The sequence below is a fragment of the Buteo buteo genome, chromosome 2 (assembly GCF_964188355.1).
Source record: "Buteo buteo chromosome 2, bButBut1.hap1.1, whole genome shotgun sequence".
Classification (NCBI taxonomy): Eukaryota; Metazoa; Chordata; class Aves; order Accipitriformes; family Accipitridae; genus Buteo; species Buteo buteo.
In genome coordinates, this window is record NC_134172.1 from 30,641,544 (window position 1) to 30,664,206 (window position 22,663).

Consider the following 22,663-nt stretch of genomic DNA (forward strand, 5'->3'; position numbering starts at 1 on the left):
ATAAGGAAGCATCATAATGTCATTGTTTACACTAAATTTTTTGGGAAGTAACAGGGTTCTCTCTCCACTGTTTTCATTGCCACTTCGCCAAAAAAACACCCCATCTCCAATCTATCCCTTCCCTCCTTGTTTTCTCAGTGATGTAGGTGTTCACTTTTTCACTTTGTAAATTTCTAGGTTTAAGTTCTTATGCTGTCAGTTTCTAAAACTTCATAAACGGAAAGCACTCTTTGGTATTTCAGTGCTTATTAAAGCCCCGAAATAAAGCCCCGTTATAGGTTCACACGTTTGTTGAAGCTGCCCACACTCAAAAATCTATTCACTGCCAGGCAATATAGAAACATTTGCATCATGCAGCTACACAAAAACACTGTTTCAGTGTTAGCCTGGACCATTAATAATTTTTGAAAATTAATAGTGTATGTTCCTTTTCACTTGCTGTTCTTGTCTTTTGCTAGTGAGTAGAGAAGATCCATTAGCTTTGTGAGATGGGAAGTTATCTCACTTACTGTTGGTTCTTGTACCAAGTCAGATTGAAAACACAACAAAACCATGCAACTTCTTTTCTTCTGTAGGTTGTTAGCACTTAATTAAAGACCTTCCGTATGATTAAAAGGCTTCAAATCATCACTGAGATTTCTTGATAGATCAAACATTTCCAGTAATTTTTAGTAATAGGCGCATTTTAGTAGTAGGCATATTATTGCCTACTATTGATTTTTTTCTGTGAATCTAGATTAGGCAAGTCCAGACTAAAAGCAAAACAAAACCTGTGTGCAGAAGTTGAATCTTTGGCGCTATTTCTCCTGTTAATTTGCTTGTGCTGCATGGCAATCTTGCTAATTTAGAGACAGTCAAAGATTGTTGGAGTAGTTGGAAAGGTGACCTGTTGTGGTAGGTTCTCTGTTCACTGATTGTCCTTGAAGAGGTGAAATTAAATGAGCATGACTTTAGTGTAGCCAAAAGGAAGGGGAGTCATATGGCTGCTTTCTATGAATATATTGGGATTAAACAGCAGAATGGGAAAAGAGTTCTTTAAGTTCAAGAACCATGTTGAAATAAACCATAATAGGAGCTGAAAGTTAGGAGATTGTTTCCAAGTCAGAGGAGTGTGTGTCTGTAATAGCTTTTCTGTGGACCCTATGGGAGCTAACAACCAAACTACTTTATCGTTGAAGCTTGACTGCTTTATAATAGGGTTGATGTGCTTACCTGTAATAGTAGAGGCTATTCCAGTAAATCAAGAGGTTGCTTGTAAGTTCATGTTTATAACTTTCCTTTTTTCCTCTCACCTTTGGTGTATTTGTGAAGTTTTATTCTGTGATTCACACACCCCATGCCCTTCATCATGCTATGATTTTGCAGCTTTCTTGTTGTAGATCCAGCTTTTTTCTAATTTTGATTGCTCTGACACTTGGACCTCCTGTTTCAGAGCAAGCTCGGTCATAAAAATGGGATTTCAGGAACTTGCATGCAGTACCTCATCTGTTGGCAGACATGTTTCTTGTCTTCCTCACTAACATCAAAGTTAATATACTTTCTTTATTTATAGTTAAATAGGGCCCTAATGAAACTGAAGTAATTGACTGATCTGCATAGCTATTTTCTTTGTAACTGTCTGAACTTTTGTCGCAGAAAAACAGTGTGTTTCCCTTATAATAGTGCAGAGCAAAAGAACAGGAATGATTTAAATCATAAGTGCAGGGTGGTAGATCCAAGAGACTCGGTTCCCAACTCCAAATATTGCTGTAAAATCATACTGCTATTTTTTTGTCTTATAAAAACTTCAATTTTTTTAATGCAGCTCTGTAGTTGTAGAATGCTTATTTTTAAATTTATACATAGTACATATTTTTACCATAATAATTGAGAAAATAAACTCTTTGTAAGAATTGCTCATCGCAGTGTTTTTGAACACTTTCATAGCTATTGCTTACATCTGCATAAGCAGATCATAGTAAGTACTTTCAGTTGTGCTTTCCATTACATGAATTAATGACATGACTGATGCTGCAGTATTACGGAGGGCTGTGCTCTCTGATGCTTACCAAACAGAAAATCTTAGAGTTTTGAGTTGGGCAACTTGAAGACAATACATCATATAAAAGTAAAGAACACAAAGTAACCTTTACCTAAGCAGACACACAAAATTTGGAGGGAATGCTGTTATCTCTAAAGCTTCTTTCTCCTGTTACTTCATTGGAGAGTTGGCTGGGGTTAAACCACGACAGATGCAAATGGTGAAGTAGGGTGCATCTTTCTTGAAGATTAAATCCTACTTCAAAGTCTTGGTTTTCAGAGTTTAAATACTGTCAGAAAAAAACCCAGCTATAAGAACGTCTTGCTCATTTTTTGGTTAGTTGCTTAAAATATCATACATTCGAGGGACTTTTTTAGCTGTCCATTGGGTTTCTTGACTTTTTAATTTATTTTAAACCCAAACACTTCAATACGTTTCTTTTTCTGATTTTGTGACTGCAGTTTTAAATAGAAAATCTTCCACTTTGCAGGCAATGCTCAGAGTGTGACCAGGCAGGTAGCAGTGACATGGAGGCTGATATCGCCATGGAAACCTTACCAGATGGGACCAAAAGATCAAGGAGACAGATTAAGGAACCAGTGAAATTTGTTCCTCAGGATGTGCCACCAGAACCGAAGAAAATTCCAATCAGAAACACGGTAAATGATGGTTGAGTTGTTATGCAGCTCATATTCATAATAACTTTAAGATTACTTACGTTTTGGACATTTTGAATTGTGGGATTTCAATTTGATTGATGTTCTATTTTTGTTATAAATTCCTTTTCTTCTGTTTAATGCTTTCTTACTTGTGTTAAATGCATAGTTTTGCTAAAGTAAAAAGCTGGGAAAGACAGTACTGAACTGAAGAGCTGTACAAGCTTTTCCTTTTACCTGGGTCACAAAGTCCTCTGTTAATTGCAGGAAAAGGGAAAATTCAGTTTGCACTTAACCTTTACATCTGTTCTTCACCTTAGTAGTAAGCACACTTCGCTCTTGTATTCCAAGATTTAAATATATCAAATTGCCAATTACAGCTGTAAAGTAATCAGTCATTTCCATATGTATGGGCAACCTATTGACTGAGTGCACATTTTGTGACTATCACAAGATCCTGTTATTTCAGTTTATTTATCTTCCTAGTCTTACTAGTCACTGTATGTTTTCTCAAACTTTTCTGGTGGATAGTTTTTAGAGAAGAGAAGCAAAAGCTCTTGCTTCCTGTACTGATAAAATATTTAGCATCTTTCTTTCATTTGAAAGTAGAAAAGTAGTGCAAAATGAAGGTAACAGACCTCTGAAGACTTAATAGATACTTCCTGGCAGTATGGGTTTCCTACTCAGCTCTGCTATGAACCCAGGAAAGTTGGTGTTAGTTTTTGTTGCTTGTTTGTTTTGTTTTGGGGTTTTTTTTGTTGGTTTTTTTTTGTTGTTTTTGTTTTGTTTTTAGGAAGAGAATACTTTTGAATTCATTAGGTCTGTGACTATATTTGAGGGGAAAAAAACCTGATCTTTGAACAATTTCATATGAGAAGTTGAGTCTGACTACACAGAGAACACCTATGTGGTGCATTTCGACGATGATGACCAGATACTTGTTCTGTCCTTTGTGTTGTCACTGCTCAAATCCTTTAAAATAGTTTAAAATAAAGAAGAAAAAAATCAACAATTGGAAAATAGACTTACTTTACAGTCCTCACTTCTCAGTGTACTTTGTATCTCTGGGCATGTTTTATTCAATCTCGTTTTCTTTTGGAAGGAATTGGCAAGCCTGCTTAGCTAACAGTGTGTAATCAGCCTTGCTTACAGTTAAAATCAACAAGTGCAGTTATAAGACTGTTGAATTGTGTATCAGTTGCTCTTAAGGGAATTTCCATTTGTTTTGCATAAATTTATCTTGAATTGATATAATTGAAAGAAGGGGTTTTTTGCCACATACCTAAGAGAACAGAATGCATCTTACATGTTTGGATTTCATTGTAGCAGTTTATCATAGTTAACTCTTCATTACTTTGTTGACAGAAATTGTGGGTAAGCCCTAATATTTCATTTTGATAAAGTTGCATTAGGTGTTACTGACAACAATAGCTGGTATCTGTAAGACATTTTGTACAAATGCATGTGATTAATTAAGCCTATATGCTAAATATATGAAAAAAACATATTTCATATTAAATTGTACATTCAGAATTTATATTTTGCGATCAGCTTATCCTGCAGCTCCTATTTATAACACTGATTTCAGAGATGATAAAGGATACCCCCTTTCATGAAAAATTGTTTTTTTCCTTCTTCATAATAATTTTTTTTCTAATTTCTGTCTGCTCGGGGTGTACTATGAAGAGTAAAACACCCTTTTAGAAGTATTCGTAATTTTACTGTTGTTTCTCATCCAGTGTAATTATGGATGTATACTTAAGTGCTGCAGTTTGGTTTTTTTAAATTTCTTTTTGTTATCCTTCAAAGCACCTGAATTCATTGATGTTGTAGAGTTTCTTTTCGAGGGATAAATTGTTTTTTAAAGAAAATAGTGTGGGGAGGGAGATTCCAGTTTCAGTGTAACCTTACAATTTCCTTTTGTTTTGCGTTATTGCAAGAAATAATAAGGACATCTAATTTTAACTCCTGCAGCCTGTGCTATTTCTACTCCTTCTTTTCCTTTATGAATATAATAGTTCTTTTCAGGTTTCTCTCATCTTAAGTGTCTTAAGTACTTAACCTTACATCTGTGTCAGGATACTCTTAGCAGAGATTTAGAGTGGGATGCTCTGCATTATTTTGAATGAGGTGCCTTTTTTTCATATCTTCAGTCTGCTTGTGCAAAAAGCTTAACTCATAACTAATTACTGGCTGGGAAGAGCTGTAAAGAATATTAATTTTCCAACTCATTGAGTGGAAGGTGAGACTGTTTAATGAAAACTCAGGTTTTCTCCTAGGGACTACATTGTTCAAATCTTAATTCAATCTACTCTTACATCAGAACAGTGATGGCCAGAGACCTGTGGCAGGTGGAGTACACTAGTGTTCACAGCTTCTACGTGGTATCCGAGACTCAGTTTTCTTCTATAATTTGGAAGTGTGAGAAAAGTAGGACTGAAGCAGGTTATTCAGAGTCAGGACAGTTCTTCTCCGTTGTACAGTTCTCTATGTTAATTGTGGGTCAGGGCAGTATTTTGCATCCTAATGCTGTATAAGCTTTTTAAAACAACCATGTGAGTGCTCGCTGGTATTTCCATTTCTTAGCTTTCAAATACTTCGGAGGGTGTTTATACCAAGAAGAGCAGCTGTTTCAAAGAAGATGGGAGGACAGAGAGAAAGTACAGCCATTTGGACTGCCTTGTTTTGGAGAGAGCACCTATTATATTGTACATTAAAATCTAACTAAAGTTTACAAGAAGACCTTTCTGATTTTAAACTTCTGAGAAAGACCATGTAAGAGAATATACCTAAATGCACAAGGGTAAATTTAAACATATCAGAATTCTGCTCTTAGTCAGGGTCTGTAAAAATTACAAATGAACGTAAGTAGGTATCAGGCCTTTATACTTTAATCTGTTCTATAAGGGCTGTATTTGTGGACAGAATTTAATTCATTGTTTATGCTTATACATTTCAAGCCATGCATAATGATCTTTTAAACAATTTTCTGAATTTCAGTGCGTAATTATTTAAACTAGCTTTGTTTAAAATCTGTAATCTTTATAATTCCAATCTCGTATAAGCTTCACAAATCATTTCTGCTGCTAGTTAATTTCGGAGAAATTAACAGCTAATGATTAACTAATAGCTAATAGATATCAATAGCTAATCTGCATAAACCAGATGTCTATAAATATTTTTTTATATTTGTTAAAAATCTAAAGATGTTTTTTAACATTTGCTTTCAGAACTACAATTTCTTCATATTAGATATTTTTATTATAAAGGTTGAAAGTGTACAGTAGTTTGTTTATTTGGAAAAAATCTTCAAAGAGATAAGGGTAGTGCTTTACAGCAGTAAGTTGAGATTAATGCTTTTCATCTACTCAACTATGTATGTTCAGTTTCTCAGAGCCTTTATGAGATGATCCATATTTACAATAAACAGCTTTTAACAAATTGCCAACTTCATTTGCTATCCTCGAATAAAAAAGAACATGCATGTTATTGTTTATCTAAGATGTCATTGCTAAAATAATTTTATTAGTCTGGTGTCATATTTTTGCAAAATAAATGTTCTCCTCCTGTCCCTTGAAAAAAATTCTCTTAAATATATTTCAGTGAATTTCTTCAAAATTTCATGAAGTGTGCTTTACCTACTGTATGTGCTATCAATAGGAGGTGTAATGGAGTTTCTGTAAGAAATCTCGCGTACATGCACATCTTCTAAAGCAATATTGCACAGCTGGGGCTAGCTGTGTGCTTTAAGAGGTGGTAGGGGATGCTTTTTCCTGTAATTCTAGTGTATCCTTTAAGGTTAAGTATTGTTTGTGTTGTTGACTATTCCATCCTCCAACAAATGCTGTCAGATCCTGGTACTCTTAATGAGCATATTAGAGGGTGGTATGGGGGGGGGTTGTGTGTAAATTCCATTTTTGGTTCTTTTTTATTTAAAAGGAAGTATCTACCCACTGTTATAAAGGTGAAAAAACTTTTTGTAAAGGCATTTTGGGAACTGAATAGCTTGTTGAGGGATTAAAATAAAACCTTCTGATCTTCTGATACCAAACTTATTTTCGTTATCTAAACCCTGAAAATCTGATAGCTTTTTTTCTATAATTACATTGTATAAAATCCAAATGAACAGACTGATTTTTTTCTGTTTAGCAGTAAAAAAGTCTGTGTTTTGAGGAAAGAATTATTAGCCAACACTATGCTCTTTGTTCCTTGGAACATGGAAGAAAACAAATCTGTGCCTGAGGGTGTGTAGTCTAAGTAGATTAGTTTTAAAAATTAATAACAATAATAAAAAAAATACTGACAAAGCACCTACAAACTGTTTTTAGCACAGGGAGTTGTGTATACTGCTTTTGTTTTACAAATAAATACTGTTATTTGGAATAGAATGTTATTTCTTGCTTTTGTTTCAAATAGGAAAAGATAGCAGAGGAGTGATTATTTTTTTTCTTACCAAGTATATTAAAAGATAAACAGGATTGTTGTCTTTTATTTAAGTGAAGCATTTCCACCGAAGTGGTTTCCAAATATCTATTGTGTAACTTAATTATGTGATGTCATAGATACAAGTTTTGAATAAAAGATGGCTACAGAAGGAAAACAGAACATTAATTCCAATTTGAGTGTAAGTATCAGTGCTTCATAAAAAGAGCAAATAATTTTAAAACACCTATACTTATCAGTCATCATTTTAATTAACATTGACAATGATTGGTCAACGCATTTAAATATCACTTCTAAATAAGTACCTGGAAGACCTTTTAAAGCAACTATCTAACAGTAGTGGTTTTGACATATTCAACTTAAGAGAAATTGATGTCAACTGAACATTAATGCTCTGGAAAAAATAATCAGGAGCTATTCAGCTTTCTGAAACTTAAGGTCTTCATTATAAAGAACATTGTAAAGTATTTTTTTTTTCTTCATCACCGAATGTAAAAACTCAACTGAGTCTATGACACGTCAATACAAACATAAAAACTAAATCAATCAGCTTCCCAAATAGATGGATACATGATAGTATAGGGTTTGTCTTGGTTGGTTGGTTGGTTGGTTGAAGAGAGCAGGGGAGAAAACCCCATAGATGAAAGATCACTTCTTTTTGATGTAGCAAAGGCAGGAAGAGATGGACATATTCCAAGTGGTATTCCAATGGTGTAAATATCGATATCTCTGTAAGTAAAGGTAACTAGCATATGTATCAGTTCTGCAAGTAAGTGCATTAAGTTTGTTTTTCCAGAAGGGAAATCACTTGTTTTAGCAACATCTTCAAACTGACTTTTCCTGGCCTTTTCACCGTCCCACTTCTGTTTCAGTTCTCCAAACATGCTTTGTAGGAAATTAGTGTTAAAAAGGATAGAAAGCAATCCTGCTAGTTCTCAAATTCTGTTATACATTTCAGTCTTATAAGCAGTAGTTTCAAGATAATTGCCAGATTCAGTGGTACTATATAGCTTGATAACAGCAATGTCGCAAAATTTTTGCTTTTCTAGAAAATAAAAATTCTCAAGAGAATGGAAACTAAATAAAAATGTGGTAAAATTGTAATTCTGTGTAATTAAGCTTCATGGTCAACTTGTTTCTCTTTATAATCATATTTTAATGTACTGCTCTTTCTTTTTGTCTGGCAGTTCCCTTTTCATTATTGCCAGCTTTCTGGAAAATTAATAATTATTTCAGAGATATATTAGGAAAAGTAGTGATACGTACCATTTAGGGCATTCACTTTGATCTGTATTGAGCGAGTGTGCCATCTGGTGTCTATATAGCTCTCCTTGCCTTTACTGAAAATAATTTTATGCCTGTTTTGGGCCATTAATAGAATTTTTTTTTTCTGCCTTTTAACAAAGCAAAAGAAGTCAATGGGATTTTTCTGCAAGTGGCTTGATTTATAACTTTTTCATTGGAAAGGGGTGTTTATAACATTGAACTCTTAACAAGGATTGGGTGACATCATGCATTAAAAATTGCTATCTTAGCAAAATGGTCATGGTTTGTGTTTAACAGGAGAGAGATCACATTATCTGTGCAGTTTCAACCTGTGTGGTGTTTTTTTTTTTTTCTCAGGCTTTTGAAAATCTATAGTTTGCTTTATGCATGCTTGTGATAGTTGGTGCAGTGATTTCATTAGGTTATTTTTTTGGTAGTAGTGGAAGTTTTCCCAATTCTGTTTTCTGAGAGTGTTATGCTCTGCTTATGTTTCCTATCAGAGTCGTCTTCTGTTCTGTAGTAATGAAATGACTCCTTGCCATGACTTCTTTGTTTGGAATGATTCCATAGCATCCTAATATTTAGTGATTTCTTTTATTTTTTTTGTCTTAAGATTCTCATTAACAAGTATATGTTAAAGGCTGCATGAGTGAGAGGGTTAGGGTTAGAAAGTTTTTGATATGCGATATGTATCAATGAACGATAGTTTGATAAAAGGTTAAACTGTGGAAGTATATCATTAATATTAGAGTGTCAGCTATAAGGTGACATAAGATAAAAATTAAAATGCCTGAAGAATTTAGATGGGAAACGGAATTAGAACATGGTTTTAATCTTAAACTGGCCCTCTTTGCTGTTTAGTTCATGTAGCTACATGTCTTTGTATAACAGTCACCGTGGCTACAGGTCAGTCAGGGAAACAAAAATCAAATATGTGCTATTTCAGAGAAGAAATGTGACATGTACAGATCCACAAAAATCAAAGCATCTTAAGTTCTTCGCGTTTGGCCCTCTGATAATTACAACACAAACCAACATCTACAGACTTTTTACGCAATAAAGAAATCATCATAGTACTGATAGTTCTGTCAGGTGTGTCATTAGTAATTTAATCAATCTTCTAATGTGAAATCTGTGACTAGTTTTGAATTATTTATATGAAATTCTCAAACGAAAATGCATGATAGCATGATATTCCTAATGATACCATGTGCCCCCAAACTTTCAGGAGCACTTGGAGTACTGACTGAATTTCCTGTGCTCACGTTTACAAAGAAGAGTAATACTTACTTCAAGGTGCCAGCACTATTAGCAGTATCAGAAACTCAGTGCCAAAAAGAAAAGCCCTATGTATATGACAGTATTGTTTCACTGGCATCCAAGAGGTATAGAAACACCAGCATAATGAGGATCATCTTTCCTGTGTATTAGCAGAAGCAGTGCACGCTAATGTAGTGAAACCCCTGAATTTAGATACAACAGCATCAGCAGGGTGTGCTGGGCCTCTTTGCTGCCTTTGTGTGTGTGTGCAAACAATTAAACGAAATTCTAACTGGTTAACATATTAAGCAAAGCAGAAACTGGGAGCAGTGCTTTCTACTGTGATGTTTGAAATAGTTGACAGAATTAATATGGCTTTTTCAAATGACTGGGAATCTGTTAAGTTCTGTTAAATACCATTGCGCTCTAACCCCTCTTGGGTTTAAATTTGCTTTCTCAAATAACTTCTTGAAATTGCCATGCAGAAATCCCCATTGATTTTCTGAAAAACAGTGACTGAGCTGATCAAATCCAGAACCATGTTTGTTCACTTTATGTGGAGTGGACTTGAACCATTGCCACTGACAACAGATGCTTTCAGTATTTCATATTCTTTTCCATTTCTTTGCAATACTGATAACTTCTGTATATCTTGTCAGGTAGAAGAAGAAATTAAATAGGTGACAGTAGAAATTTTTATCCTCCAGGAGCACTTTAGTAAATGCTCATATTTAACAGGAACATATACTTGTGACTCTTGAGAATTGCCTCCCCCCTTTCGGTTGGTTGATGAGTTCTGGATTGTGTTGGTTTTCCTTTTCTTCCAGCTGACAAAGCAAAACTGCCCCAAAAGAATGTTCTGTTTTCTATTGCTGTCTTTGTATGAGCTGGTTTTAAAGCATGTGTCTTCCAGAGGCATAACAGTGTGGTTTGGTGACAGTCATGGTGGTTTTGGCTTATGTGGGCACCCATTTTGTCATGTTCACCGTTCTGCTTTCATGCTTGGAAACTAACATATCAACTAGTTGCATCTGGAAGTGATGGCAAACAGACTGTTTCCTATGTGGCTTGGCTTTGCTGCTTTGTTTCCTTTGCTGTTTTGCAGTCTGTTTCCTTTCAAAGAGTGTAGAATTCATCCTAGTCTTTATTTGTCCCTTACAGATGTCTTCCATGTGTCTTGTATATGGAATTTATTTTTCTGAGAATATTAAAAATCTTACAGTCAATGCATTATTTAATCTTTTCCATTTTATGTGTTTCATATTGTTGTCCGTTTGTTACCGAGTTGCTTATTTCCAAGTCTAGAGTGGAGACTCCCACTGCAGTTTTTCTTCTTTGCCCACTTTTGGGTTGACAATTTGATCCCATTGTTGATCATATTTTCCCTCAATATTTTTCATTCCATTTCGACAGGTTTTTTTAACTGATTTTTTTTTAAAGTGTCTTGAGCACACTACTTCATGGGTTGGAATCATGTTATCCCCACACCTCTGCTGATTTCTTGTCCATTTATCTTCTAAAAATGTCACCCCAAATCACTCATGCATTTGATCCACATCACGTTGTATCATTTATTGCTTCATCATTCATTATTCATTTCTTACATCAGTATTCTGTTTTTCAGCCATTTATGTCCTGATTCTTTTAATTCCCTAAGCTGGTACACAAGCTTCCACACCATAACAGTAGAATACTGCACAGCACAGATGGATACTTTTGTGACACAGAACATGAAGGCTGAATGAAACCCATTTTTTATTTATCTTTCCTGTGGCTGTGAAAGTATATGCCCTGGTTCTCCTAATTTTTTTTTTTTTTTAATTTTTTAGAGGCATTCTCTAACATTCTTTCTTAACTGTTTTTTATTACTTACATTATATATTATAAAATACTATATATTTTATGGAATTTTTTACTAACTGTCAGCTTAGATCATTACAAATTAGATTAGACAGGGGAAACAAATGTTGGGGCTTTTTCTACTTCTCTTTCTTTTCAGGTTTGATAGCTGTTTGTATGTTGTGTCCGTCACTGCGTCTCTGTAGGTAGTCTTGTAATATTTTGTGTGAATTTTTAAAATGTTGGGAGAGGCAAGAGGCAGGGGTTTTTTTTCCAAATTTTGAATGTGAAGTCAGAAGTTAATGAAATAACTCGAAGAATGGTGTATGCTTTAATACTGTGGGATGGTTCTCCAACTTCCACAGATGATAAGCTTTGAAGTAAAAGACCGAAAGGGGCGTTGTTAATCTTTAGGTTTCATTTACCCAGAGCATTATTCTTTTCTGAGGGAGGGCATTAAGATTGATGTGAAGGCTAAACCTTAGTAAGATATTCTTGGAAAAGATGGCTTGCTTTCACCTTGATGATTTCATTGAATCAAATGGCTCAGTCTCTTTACCTGAGGAACAACATCTTATGGGATTTTAAAGAGTTCAATTGGAAGCTGGTTTGCTGACATATAGAGGTGGGGTTTTTCCCTTAAAAATGTTATGCTAAAAATGACTCATAGGAAGAATTTAATCTATTTTAATCTTTTATTATTTTTAACTTTTTAATTGTGTTTTTTTCCTTGTTGAAATAAATAAATGAAATACTTCCATTTTATGCTTGCATCTTAATTTTAATTCATTGATCTTTCTTGGTCTGCTCAGATTATTTTTGGATGTATTGCTAATGAAATAAGACATTTTATTTTTCGCTTTCATTTCTGTTCAGATTTATTTTGAACCACATTCCATTGTTCAGTACTTTTTTTATTCCTGTCCTAAAGTGTCATCTTGTGGCAGTTGCCATGTATGGGTTGCATCTGTCTAGTCCAGATCTAGCTGTATTTTGTTCTGGACTGAGTAGTCCATTCCAGATGGTAGATATTTTAGAGCATATCTACTTTTGGAGTATAACAAAAAACTGGCTGGGATAGCACAGGCATTAATGGGAATTTTGCTTGGGTGCTGATAACATGGATTTTTGTATTGTTTAAGCACTTTGGAAATGCAGGAACAAATTTCACAAAACTGGCTTGCTCCATTTTATGATCTAGGGAAGTCCTGAATTGAAGGTATCTCTATAGTATTGAATTTCCAAATGTTTTGATTAAAAAAATCACTGACTTTATATGAATCTGATACTGGATTAATGTCTCTGATTCCAAGTAAGTTCTGAATATGAAAAAGTTTATCTCAGTTGTAGTATTTACCATTGGACATATATAATAATAATGTTCCTTTAAGCTTTTCTTTTACAAGAAATCTTAAATTTTAAATTGTTTATGGCAAGTATGTGCAGCTCTAATATTTGATGTTTATAATCTCCGATGTTCTGATTCTGAGCCCACTAATGACAGAAATTATTCAAAGCATTTTAAATGCAAATACAGTACTTCGAAGCAAATAGTAATGAAAAACACTGGACAAAGTAATCCAGGTTTATCTGATTCTTTTCTGTGAACCTGTAAGGTAACTTTAGTGAAAATGTGTGTAAAATTACAAATGCCTAATCACTGGAAGGCTATTGTTGAAAATCACAGAATATTCAATTTTCAGTTGTGAATTTGATGTTATTTTCCATCGTGAATACTGGAAATAGTATAATGATTCTGAGCAGAAGTTAGCATTGCAAATATGTTTAAGTGTGGAAATCAGTTTGGCAAAACATTAATGTAAAATTCTGTTACTTTAAAGGCATGTAAAATATCCTACAAATGTGTATGTCAAAGGTGTTTATTCTAATGTTTGTTTTCTAGTGATTGTCAAACAGCTTCAAGTATGTTTGAAGGTTTAGAAATCTAATGGAAGCGTAATGCAATTATAATTTAATGTGACATTCCTTGTCATATACATCACACATTATATAGCAGACAGATGAAAACCAACATTTTCTTGACAAAGGTGACTAAGTTATTTATAAATCTTGTATTTCCATTTTGCTGAAGTTTAAATATGATTCATCACTTCTTAAAATGTAGTTATTAACTTGTAATCTTTTCCACTTAGGATAAAAAATAATTTCATTATTACCTATATTTCCAAATTATATATCAGTTTTCAAGTTGGCATTACTCTGACTGTACAAAGCATGCATTATTGTCTCTTGCTGCTTAAACATGGAGAATGAGGACCATAACACTGCATATATTGGCATGCACCTTTACACCTACTTCTGTTTAATCTTTACACAGCTGCGTTCAGCAGAGCCTACATGGCTTAAAATTGTCAAAGTTTGTAAGTGTTCTTAGGACTAATGCCAGAGGTTGAAAGCAGTAAAATTGGCAGCAATGTGCTGATGTCTGATCAAGCCTTTTTTTTGTCTAGTTTTAATTTACAGTGAGCTTGAGCTGTGTAACTTGCAGTTGACATGTAGCCCATGTTACATTAATACTTCTAATACTACACTGATAAATTCAGTTACCTGTAATAAATCGATTCTTCCAGATTTGGACACTTAGGTATCTACTGTTTAGCTCGTGGAAGGTAGAACACCTCAGTTATGACTGTATTATTAAATGTATGGTAAATATTGGTATGTATTAAATAGATAAGGTTTTACAATTTTTTGTAAATTGTCTTTAGGGAAATGTGAAAGAGAATTCTCAATGGTAATTAAAGTATTCTAAAGAGGCACAGAATAGACTAGTGTTTTCCATTCTACTACAAAGTTAACTCTTGCCTAAAACCAAAAAAACCTTCCCAAACAGTATGTTACTAACATGCGCAGATCAAAATCTGCATAGGTAGAAGTGTATAGATGTGTTGAAGTGGCAGGTTTATTTACAGTATAACTATATTTAAATGTGTAAACCAGCTTAAAATAGTGAACATTAGTTTGAAACTAGTATAAATCTGTTTCAAGGAGGACCCCAAACAGGAGAAACATGATATTACTAGCTTGTTCGGAATTGGATTTATAGCTGTTTGTGATTCTAAACTGGCTTAAGATTTTTTTGATCAGCTGGCTTTTACTTTTTCTGAGATGAACACTAGCTGCTTCAAAAAAAGTTTTAAGAAATCATAAAGTAGGAAGTGATTTTTTTATCATATGACAAATTATTTCCGAAGGTGATGATTTCCTCCCTGAAAAACAAGCATTTTAAAGTTTCTTTGTTTGTTTTATTAGTGTCAATGTATCAGACATTGTGGGTTAGTGGAATAGTCTCTGATGTTTTTAATTTCCTTCCGCATCCCTTCTAATTTTCTTTTCTTGTTAAACAAGGAGGAGAGAGTGTCATATTGTCAGCTTGTGGCAGTTTCTTAACGTATACAGGTTATAATGCTGCTATTTCAGAGATACAACCACAGTGACTGAAACTGGACTTGTGTGAGTTGCGTGTAGTTACTTGGAGCTGCTTGTAAACCTATGGTGTTTTCCTCCACACTGTTGGTATTTAGATTTTTTGGCCAACTGCAATACTGAAATAATTGCCACTTTTTGTATTACCCATTCCATCTGTTATGTACCAGTCATATGTTGGTATATGCTACAGCTTTACGAGCATCTGCCATATACCCATTATATTAAGCTTCAGTTTGAAAGCTTTAATTCTTGCTTACTCCTCAAAAGCTGTAGGAATTATTTTGTATTTCTGTTTTGATGAAGTTTTTAATTTTGATATTTTTTGTCTTACAAATAGAGCACTTCTAAGTGCTCAAGGAATTTACTGTAATATACTGTTCATATCAATTTTCAAATTATGCATTTTAGTATTGGGAAGTTTATGCAAAGTCTGTAAGAGATTTGTAATTCTGGCGGCAATCTTTTTTAGAATAAGACTCCACATGCTCAGGTCAACAAATGTATTTATATTTACTTTTTGGCTAGTTCTGTAGACTTACATGCAGAATCTGAAGCTATTGTTCTAACATTGGTTATTATAGTTGTCTTGCAGTGGCTCTGTAGTTAATGCTTTAAATTATTTCCTACGATATGTTTTTGTTGTTGTTATGAATAATAGATAAATAGCAAAAACATTCTGTTACTAATATTGAATTTTAAATATATTTTCTTCTAGAGAACTAGAGGACGAAAACGAAGCTTTGTGCCTGAAGAAGAAAAACCTGAGGTTGGATATATAGTGTTTTGTTTTTGTTTTTGTTTTTTTAACAGTTTCACAAAAAAATTAAACTTTGGGCTGAAGTGTTACTTTAAGTGCTATAATTGAAAATATTTGCTTTCCTTTCCTCCTTTCCCCCCCATTCCTTTCTTTTGTTTTCTGCTGTGGCAGGAACGGATTCCCAGAGAAAGAAGACAACGACAGTCTGTTCTACAAAAGAAGCCCAAGTCAGAGGATTTAAGGACTGAATGTGCTACCTGCAAAGGGACTGGAGACAATGAAAATCTAGTCAGGTAGGTTTGATACTCTGACCTTATGAGGAATTAAAGTTTCATCTTCATCACTTGTCATCATGATTATAATAAAGAAAATGTGCTTTTTAAAAGAAAACAAACAAAAACTTATTTAGGGAAATATTGCATTAGAAACATTGATTTACTTATTGACCTGCCAAACACATTTACACTGTGGATTAAGATGTAAATAACCAAGATAATCTGTTTTTCCAACACAAGAGAATTAATTTTCTCATGTCAGGGTGAATTGTCAATCAGTGTTTTAGAGCAGGTCAGAAAGATAAACGAACCAGCAATTTAATAATATTAAAGCTAGAGGAGCATCCTAAAAGTAATTAAATTAGCATCATTAACTATTTTATGAGCTGAAATGTGGATTATGAGGAATTTATGTTTTTAAAACTGTATTAATGCTACCTCCATTAATGCAGATCATGAAAGGGTTTGATAATCATGTTTTTATCTGAAACAGAAGTGGGAAAAAAATTATCTGTTGAATGTTTTTTTTAGTAGGTGCAGAAATCTAATTAAAGTGTAGAATAGCTGCCATTGAATAGCTACCATTGACCACAACTTCTGATGATTTTGACTTTTTAGATGGCATTGTGGCCTCTTTGCAAAGCTGTAGAAACTGCTCACAATTCTTGAAAGAATAATAATGGAGCTTAGCAACCAGAAAGTGGATTTTAATTGAATCTACTGAGCTTTCATTAAAATGATCTTATAAGTTCAGATAAAAAATAGTGTTGTATTTAGGTTCTGTATGCCTCAACTAGATTTTTCTGGACAAGATCTCTTTAGCTCAGATATAATTGTTTTTAGTTGGAAGGATTGTTCCAAAATACATCTTTTAATTTATTTCAAAGAATCAGAGTTATGAGAAAAGTCAGAATCAATGATTTATGCAAGCAATACATAGCTTTAGAATCAGGATGTGTCCCAGGTACAGATGTATCAGAGTAGTTGATTTTAGTATCAATTACAGCATACGATTTATTGTAGAAGTTGATACAATTACGAGGGTTGTGTGCTAGGTTATATTTTTATCTCCAAATTGGAGGCAGGGTGCCTGTACGAGCTCATCAGTAACTGTGTGACTCTCATACATAGACAAGCTGCTACTGCTAGGTACTCCTAGATCCTGCTCAGTACCAGACTGTGAAAGAGAAGCAGGATGTTGCAGTGATTGCTGATATAGTTAGATGAGAACTAATGGCAACAGTTTTTAACTGCCCAAGACAAGATAAAGGGCTTTCTTCAGCCCTACTGTTTGCAAGAAATAAAAGATACAGGAAGACCATTTTGTTGTGGGAAGGAATCCTGGGAACATGTACTGTACTTTACTGCACAAAAGGCAATGAATTAGTTTTCTTCTTCAGGCGTTTTCTAGAAGTGTTAAGTATGTTGAGGACATAAAGGGTAAGATGAGAAAATGCCATGAAGAACTGTATATTTAAGTTGCAATTAAAAAATATGGTAGAAAATTAGTGATACGTATTGTTTACTACATGAAAAGATTTTAGTAGTAATTGAGATGGGCCAAAAATAAGCATACTACATGCCCAAACCCAACAAATTCTCTCATAAAAAATCCTCATAGTTAGGCGTGGAAACAGAAGAGTAGTCCTGCATGGGAGGAAAGAAGGAGATTCTTATGTTCTAATTCTTTGTTCATAATTTTCTGAAAAATATTTTCTTAAATATTCTGTTTTATTTTCTATATTAGTTTTTAAAAGACATTATGAATTTAAAACTTGATTTTCTTCAGATAATTCCTATAAATAGCTGCAATTGTATCCAAGTTAGGTGACCACTGCTTCTAAAGTGCTGTGGAGGCTTATTTTTGACGATTACTAGATGATGGTAAAGTATTTAGTAAATTTGATTTTTTTTAGTACTATTTTTTTGTTTTTAAAGCTGTATTTCTTTTGATGAGAGAAAATTCAGGGACTGTAATAAGATGCTAGCTGCCAGATAGGTTTTCTGCTATGCAGCCAAAGCTGTGTAGGGGTGTGATCCACAGAGTGTTGCAATGTCAAAGAAAGTTTTCAGAATCCTTTTTGCTCTTACATTGTCATAAATTTAAGAGAAGCAACCTTCTGCCTGCACTGCTTCTTTCTCCTGCCTCTACCGTCATGCAGGACGCCTTTGTAGTAGTAGAAATAGAGTGTTATTTTAAATGCAAGCTGGTAGAGCTCCTTATAAGCCACAGATATTTAGGAGGGAAAACAAAGTATTTTTTCGATACCCATTTTGTTTGGCACTGTCTGTTATTAAAGCCAAAACTTTCTCAGAAAACTAGTGATCTTTGTCATCATCTTTGCTCTTCACTCAACAGATGTTTTGTAATTTCAGTATAGTACTATGCACTAGAACTGAAAGTTTAGGTTTTGTGGTTTTGTCCACAAAAAAGATCAGTCTTGTGATCCTTTTGTGATACACTTTTTTTTTTTTCATAATTGACAGGGAATTTATTTTATAAATTCTTTTAAATACATCTGTGTAAGTTTTATTAAACTAAATAATTCTGCAAATTTTACCTTTTACAAGATCAGTGAGTGGTACAGTCAAAATTTATAAATTAGTCAAACAGTGAAAAGTTAATTGAAAACATTTACTCAAATGAGACAAACTGATCTGTAACATTATAAATGACAGTAAGGAAGCTATATCTGTAATTAGAGAAAAGTCTGGATTTTTAGTATCTTTTTACTCAAATGAACTGTCATTAAGTTCTTAGAGGAATAGTAGTAAAATATGGAGGGGTTTTAATATTTTATATTTGACACAGATAGGTTTGATGTAAGGCATGGAGACACAGCACTTTTTAAAAGAACTCAGTGAAAGGAGTTCTAGTGTGCACTTGAAACTAAAGTGTTGTGAAACCAGAGGGTGCCTATAACAATATACTTCTCAATCTCAAGCAGTAATCAAATATTGAAAGTATTTGATTGAAACTGAAGACAGTTTGAAATACAGCAGTTTCTAAAGCGTGATGTGAAAGATAAATTTTCTAACAACCTCAGAAAGTATTTTTAAAGGATATGTTTGTTTTTAGAGGTGGCCTCTACTGTTTGGTTTAGAAAACATTTATGTAATGATGCTTTTCTTTTGTTTCATTTTGTGAATCTTTTAAAGTTATAAAGTTTTAATAGGTTTCTCGAGTACTTTATTACAATAGTCTTGCATGAATCACTCAGAATGATAGATCTTGCAAAGGAATGATTCATAAGTATCTCCTTTTTTTTTTTTTTTTTTTTTTTTTTTGTGAGGCAATAATTCAGTATTGCAAATCTTTAAAAATAGCTCCCTAATATATCCCTTTACAACTTAACCATATTTAGCAGAAAGACGGATAAGGAAGTGTATTTCAGGTGGCTCAATATGTAATAGGTAAAGCTTGCCCTCCATCTTACACCACACTCCAGAGTAAGGAAGACGTTGTACCACTGTACACAAAAAGTGCTTCTAGCACAGTATTGCTGTTTGTTCTGTTTTGGTAAAAGAAAAAATGAAGATGAATTGTGTATTTTTATTTTAATATGTAGAACAGTTTCTTAGACAAGAATCCACGGGCTTATCTAGTTTAAAATCTTCCAAGGGAAGACTTCTAAATGACTTTACTTCTAAAGAAGTGGCCTATTTTCAAAAAATGATCCAGCTCTCAACTGCTGCTATTAAAAATATAATATTACAGCTTCAGTTGTTGATTTTAAGATGTGTTTGGGTAATATTATCTAATTGCATTAGATAAAATTGATATCTCAATGCTAGATTTGAGAAAAGCAGAGTAAAATTAAAATGTCATTTATGTATGGGGCAAAATCATATTTGATCGGTTAAAGAAATCATTGAAAAAGCATTGTATTTCTTCATCCCACAATTTTGAGCAAATATGTAGTAATACATACTTCTATTGTTTTGTGTATTGGATTGTTATGCTTTATTGTCAGTTAAGTGAGGATTTACTGTTCTGTTTTATTTACAGCAACTGAGGCAAAATTATTACTTCAGCATTACAGAAAGGGTAAAATAGACTAAGCTTATGTATTTGAAAAAATACAGAATAGAATTTTTGAAAACATAGATTTGAGTGCTGGTTATAAAGTAATCAAAAACCACAAAGCTGCAAAGCAAATTATTAAGCATGTATGTAGTATTTATTTTTAATGCAAATGTTTACTAGGAAATAAGCTAAATGTGAAAGTATTTATTTTTCCCAGTATACTAAGTCTCACGTTTCAAGCAAGTGTAATGTTCTGCATGTGCAGTCACTGTATCAAGGCAGGCCTGAAAGGGGAAGGTGAGGAGTAGGAAGGGAGAAAGACAAAAACATAGGCAGTGTCATATTTACTAAAGAAAAAAACTCTTGAGTAAAATTGACTATAAGGTTTGGCATAGCTTTGAGTCATCAAATCATACTATAACTGAAAATCTTTAGAATGTATGCAGCTTTTGTAATTCTGGTGGTACAAATGCATTTATCAAATTGAGGATAATAATTTATAGTGTATAAAGAATTGATTCCTTAGTTGCACAGTGTGATTTATTTTAATTCTGGTTTTGACAGAAAGTGTGGTCTAGACAGGCTCTTCTGAATCCCCTGGAAAATTTTTCTCCGAAACTGTTACTCACCATATTTCCTTAATTGCATTTGTCTTTTATAGGTTCATCTTTGTGGTTTTATTTTCTTACATTTCCATGCAGAAGGGCATGCCAGTCGTCAAGTTAAGGATTTCTTCCTTATCTGTTAGCTGCTAGTTTTGATGCTCCGCATGAGCTGAAGTTTATTCCAGAACAAACACATTATTTATTAATTGCTTTAAATGCACTGCAACAAAATTAACAATCCATCATGGTAATTGAAAGCCTATGATTTACAGTAGTTTTAGAAGTTTAAGGCTGCTAATGCAGAGATTAATCACAAGGGAAATGTTAGTTAATTCAGCCACAGTTTGCAACAATCTTATGTTTTACAGAGGATTACAAATGCATTATTTTATTGGAATGAACTACTTGAATGAAAGGAAACTTAACATTCAGTTGTGTAGTTTATTTCTGCTGTATAATTTACAGGGATTAATTCTGTGTATTAACTTTTCTAATTGCTTAAGTTATCAGTTAGATTTTTTCTGTCATTTGCCTCATCTTATTGCCTTCTAAAAGTTGTTTCTTTTTATACTAGATAGCAGGATAATACATATTATGACAGATGCACATTTTTGTTCATAGCGGACTTTATTCAAACTGAATTGCCTATGCTGCATTGCCTTTTACTGTAAAATGCCACAGATTTTTCATTTTTAGTAAATTCATGTGCTAGGGCAGTCAAAAAAAAAGCTATAGGCGTTGTGAAGCTCTCTTTTGAAGTACCCAAAAGTCAGGCATGGGTCTGATACTAAGAGTCATACTGCTGTCATTCAGGGCTTCTCTAGAAGCAGAGTGCTGGGCACATTTGCATTTGGGCTACCCACCTACTTAAAGCTGCATGCTTCTGGAACATTTGAAGTTGTACTGCAAAAAGTCCATGGCAGACTGTTGAATTTTCTGTTAATTAGGAACCAGTCTATTTACCTGGTACCTAAAGGATTTCTTTAGTACATTTGTTTGTTATTTTCCTGAACTGAGACAGCAGAATCTGAATTGAAGCCCAGATTATTGTTTTTCCCCTGATTGTTTTGCTGGTTAATTCTTATGGAAATTTAAGCTATTGAAAGAATAGAAGCTCAAGTCTTTGGATACTGATTTTGTGGTCCATCTCTGGTTTGATTCTTGATACTGTGTGATCTTGAAGGACCTATCTTAAAGGTAGTCAGTGTTGGAGTGACCCAAAACTGAAATTTTGGAGCTATTGCCATGATTAAAAGACTTGTTTCCATTTGATTCTGCATTATCAGAATTGGGACAGCCGGGCTGGGAAATACGCACAGGACCATCCAATGTTATTTTTGTGTAAAGCTTAGCATTGAGCTCTCATTTTGAAAAAGAGAGTAAAACTGCATGAAAAGTTATTCTGCCTACCTGCGCTTTCTGATCAAAGTGCAGACACAGCAAAGGATGATTCCCAGCCCCACCCACCCCCCACCCCCCCCCGCCCCAGGAAAAAGGTAGGACTTCTGTGAAAATTTTTTTTTTGGTATTTAGTGGCATTTCCTGTTAAAACATGGTGAAGAAGTGTAGTTTTTTAAAGTATGTAGAATAGAGGAAAAAATGCATGTTTGTTTCTCTTCAGTGTTATGAAAGTTCTAAAACCCTGTTGGAGTAGTATTGTGATATTTGGCAAGATTTATTAGTGTTCCTCTTACCAGGTATGTGGTGTGTACAACCTCCAAATGTTTTTCTTTACATTATTTCTTGGACTGTTTAATGATCTGTCAGTCAAACCTCCTTGAAGTTCAACATAGATCTTTTTACGGTTGCAAACCAATGACACCCAAGCTCTTGTATACTGGGCTTTAATCTCTAGAACATTTGTGAATAGTAGAAGTTTATGAACTCTTCAGGTACAAGTTTGGTTCAGGTGTTTAACTGTCAGATGTTCTTAGTATTGATATTTAAACTCTGCTGATCTGAAAAGCTTGTGTACCAGTGTCAAACTTTAGATGTATGTAACAATATAACCACTTGTAAATAAGAGTTTCAAGCAATTCTTTCTGCAGGGTTACTTTGTTTTTTA

The 22,663-nt window shown here is 33.8% G+C and overlaps 1 protein-coding gene across 1 annotated transcript in view; it reads left to right on the top strand.

Annotated features, from left to right (window-relative positions):
- PHF14 (PHD finger protein 14) overlaps positions 1-22,663 on the top strand; it is a 168,201-nt gene that overhangs the window by 54,683 nt on the left and 90,855 nt on the right. Inside the window, 3 exon segments of the mRNA XM_075049939.1 lie at positions 2,511-2,679; positions 15,650-15,700; positions 15,863-15,984. Coding sequence (XP_074906040.1) covers positions 2,511-2,679; positions 15,650-15,700; positions 15,863-15,984 — 342 coding nt within the window.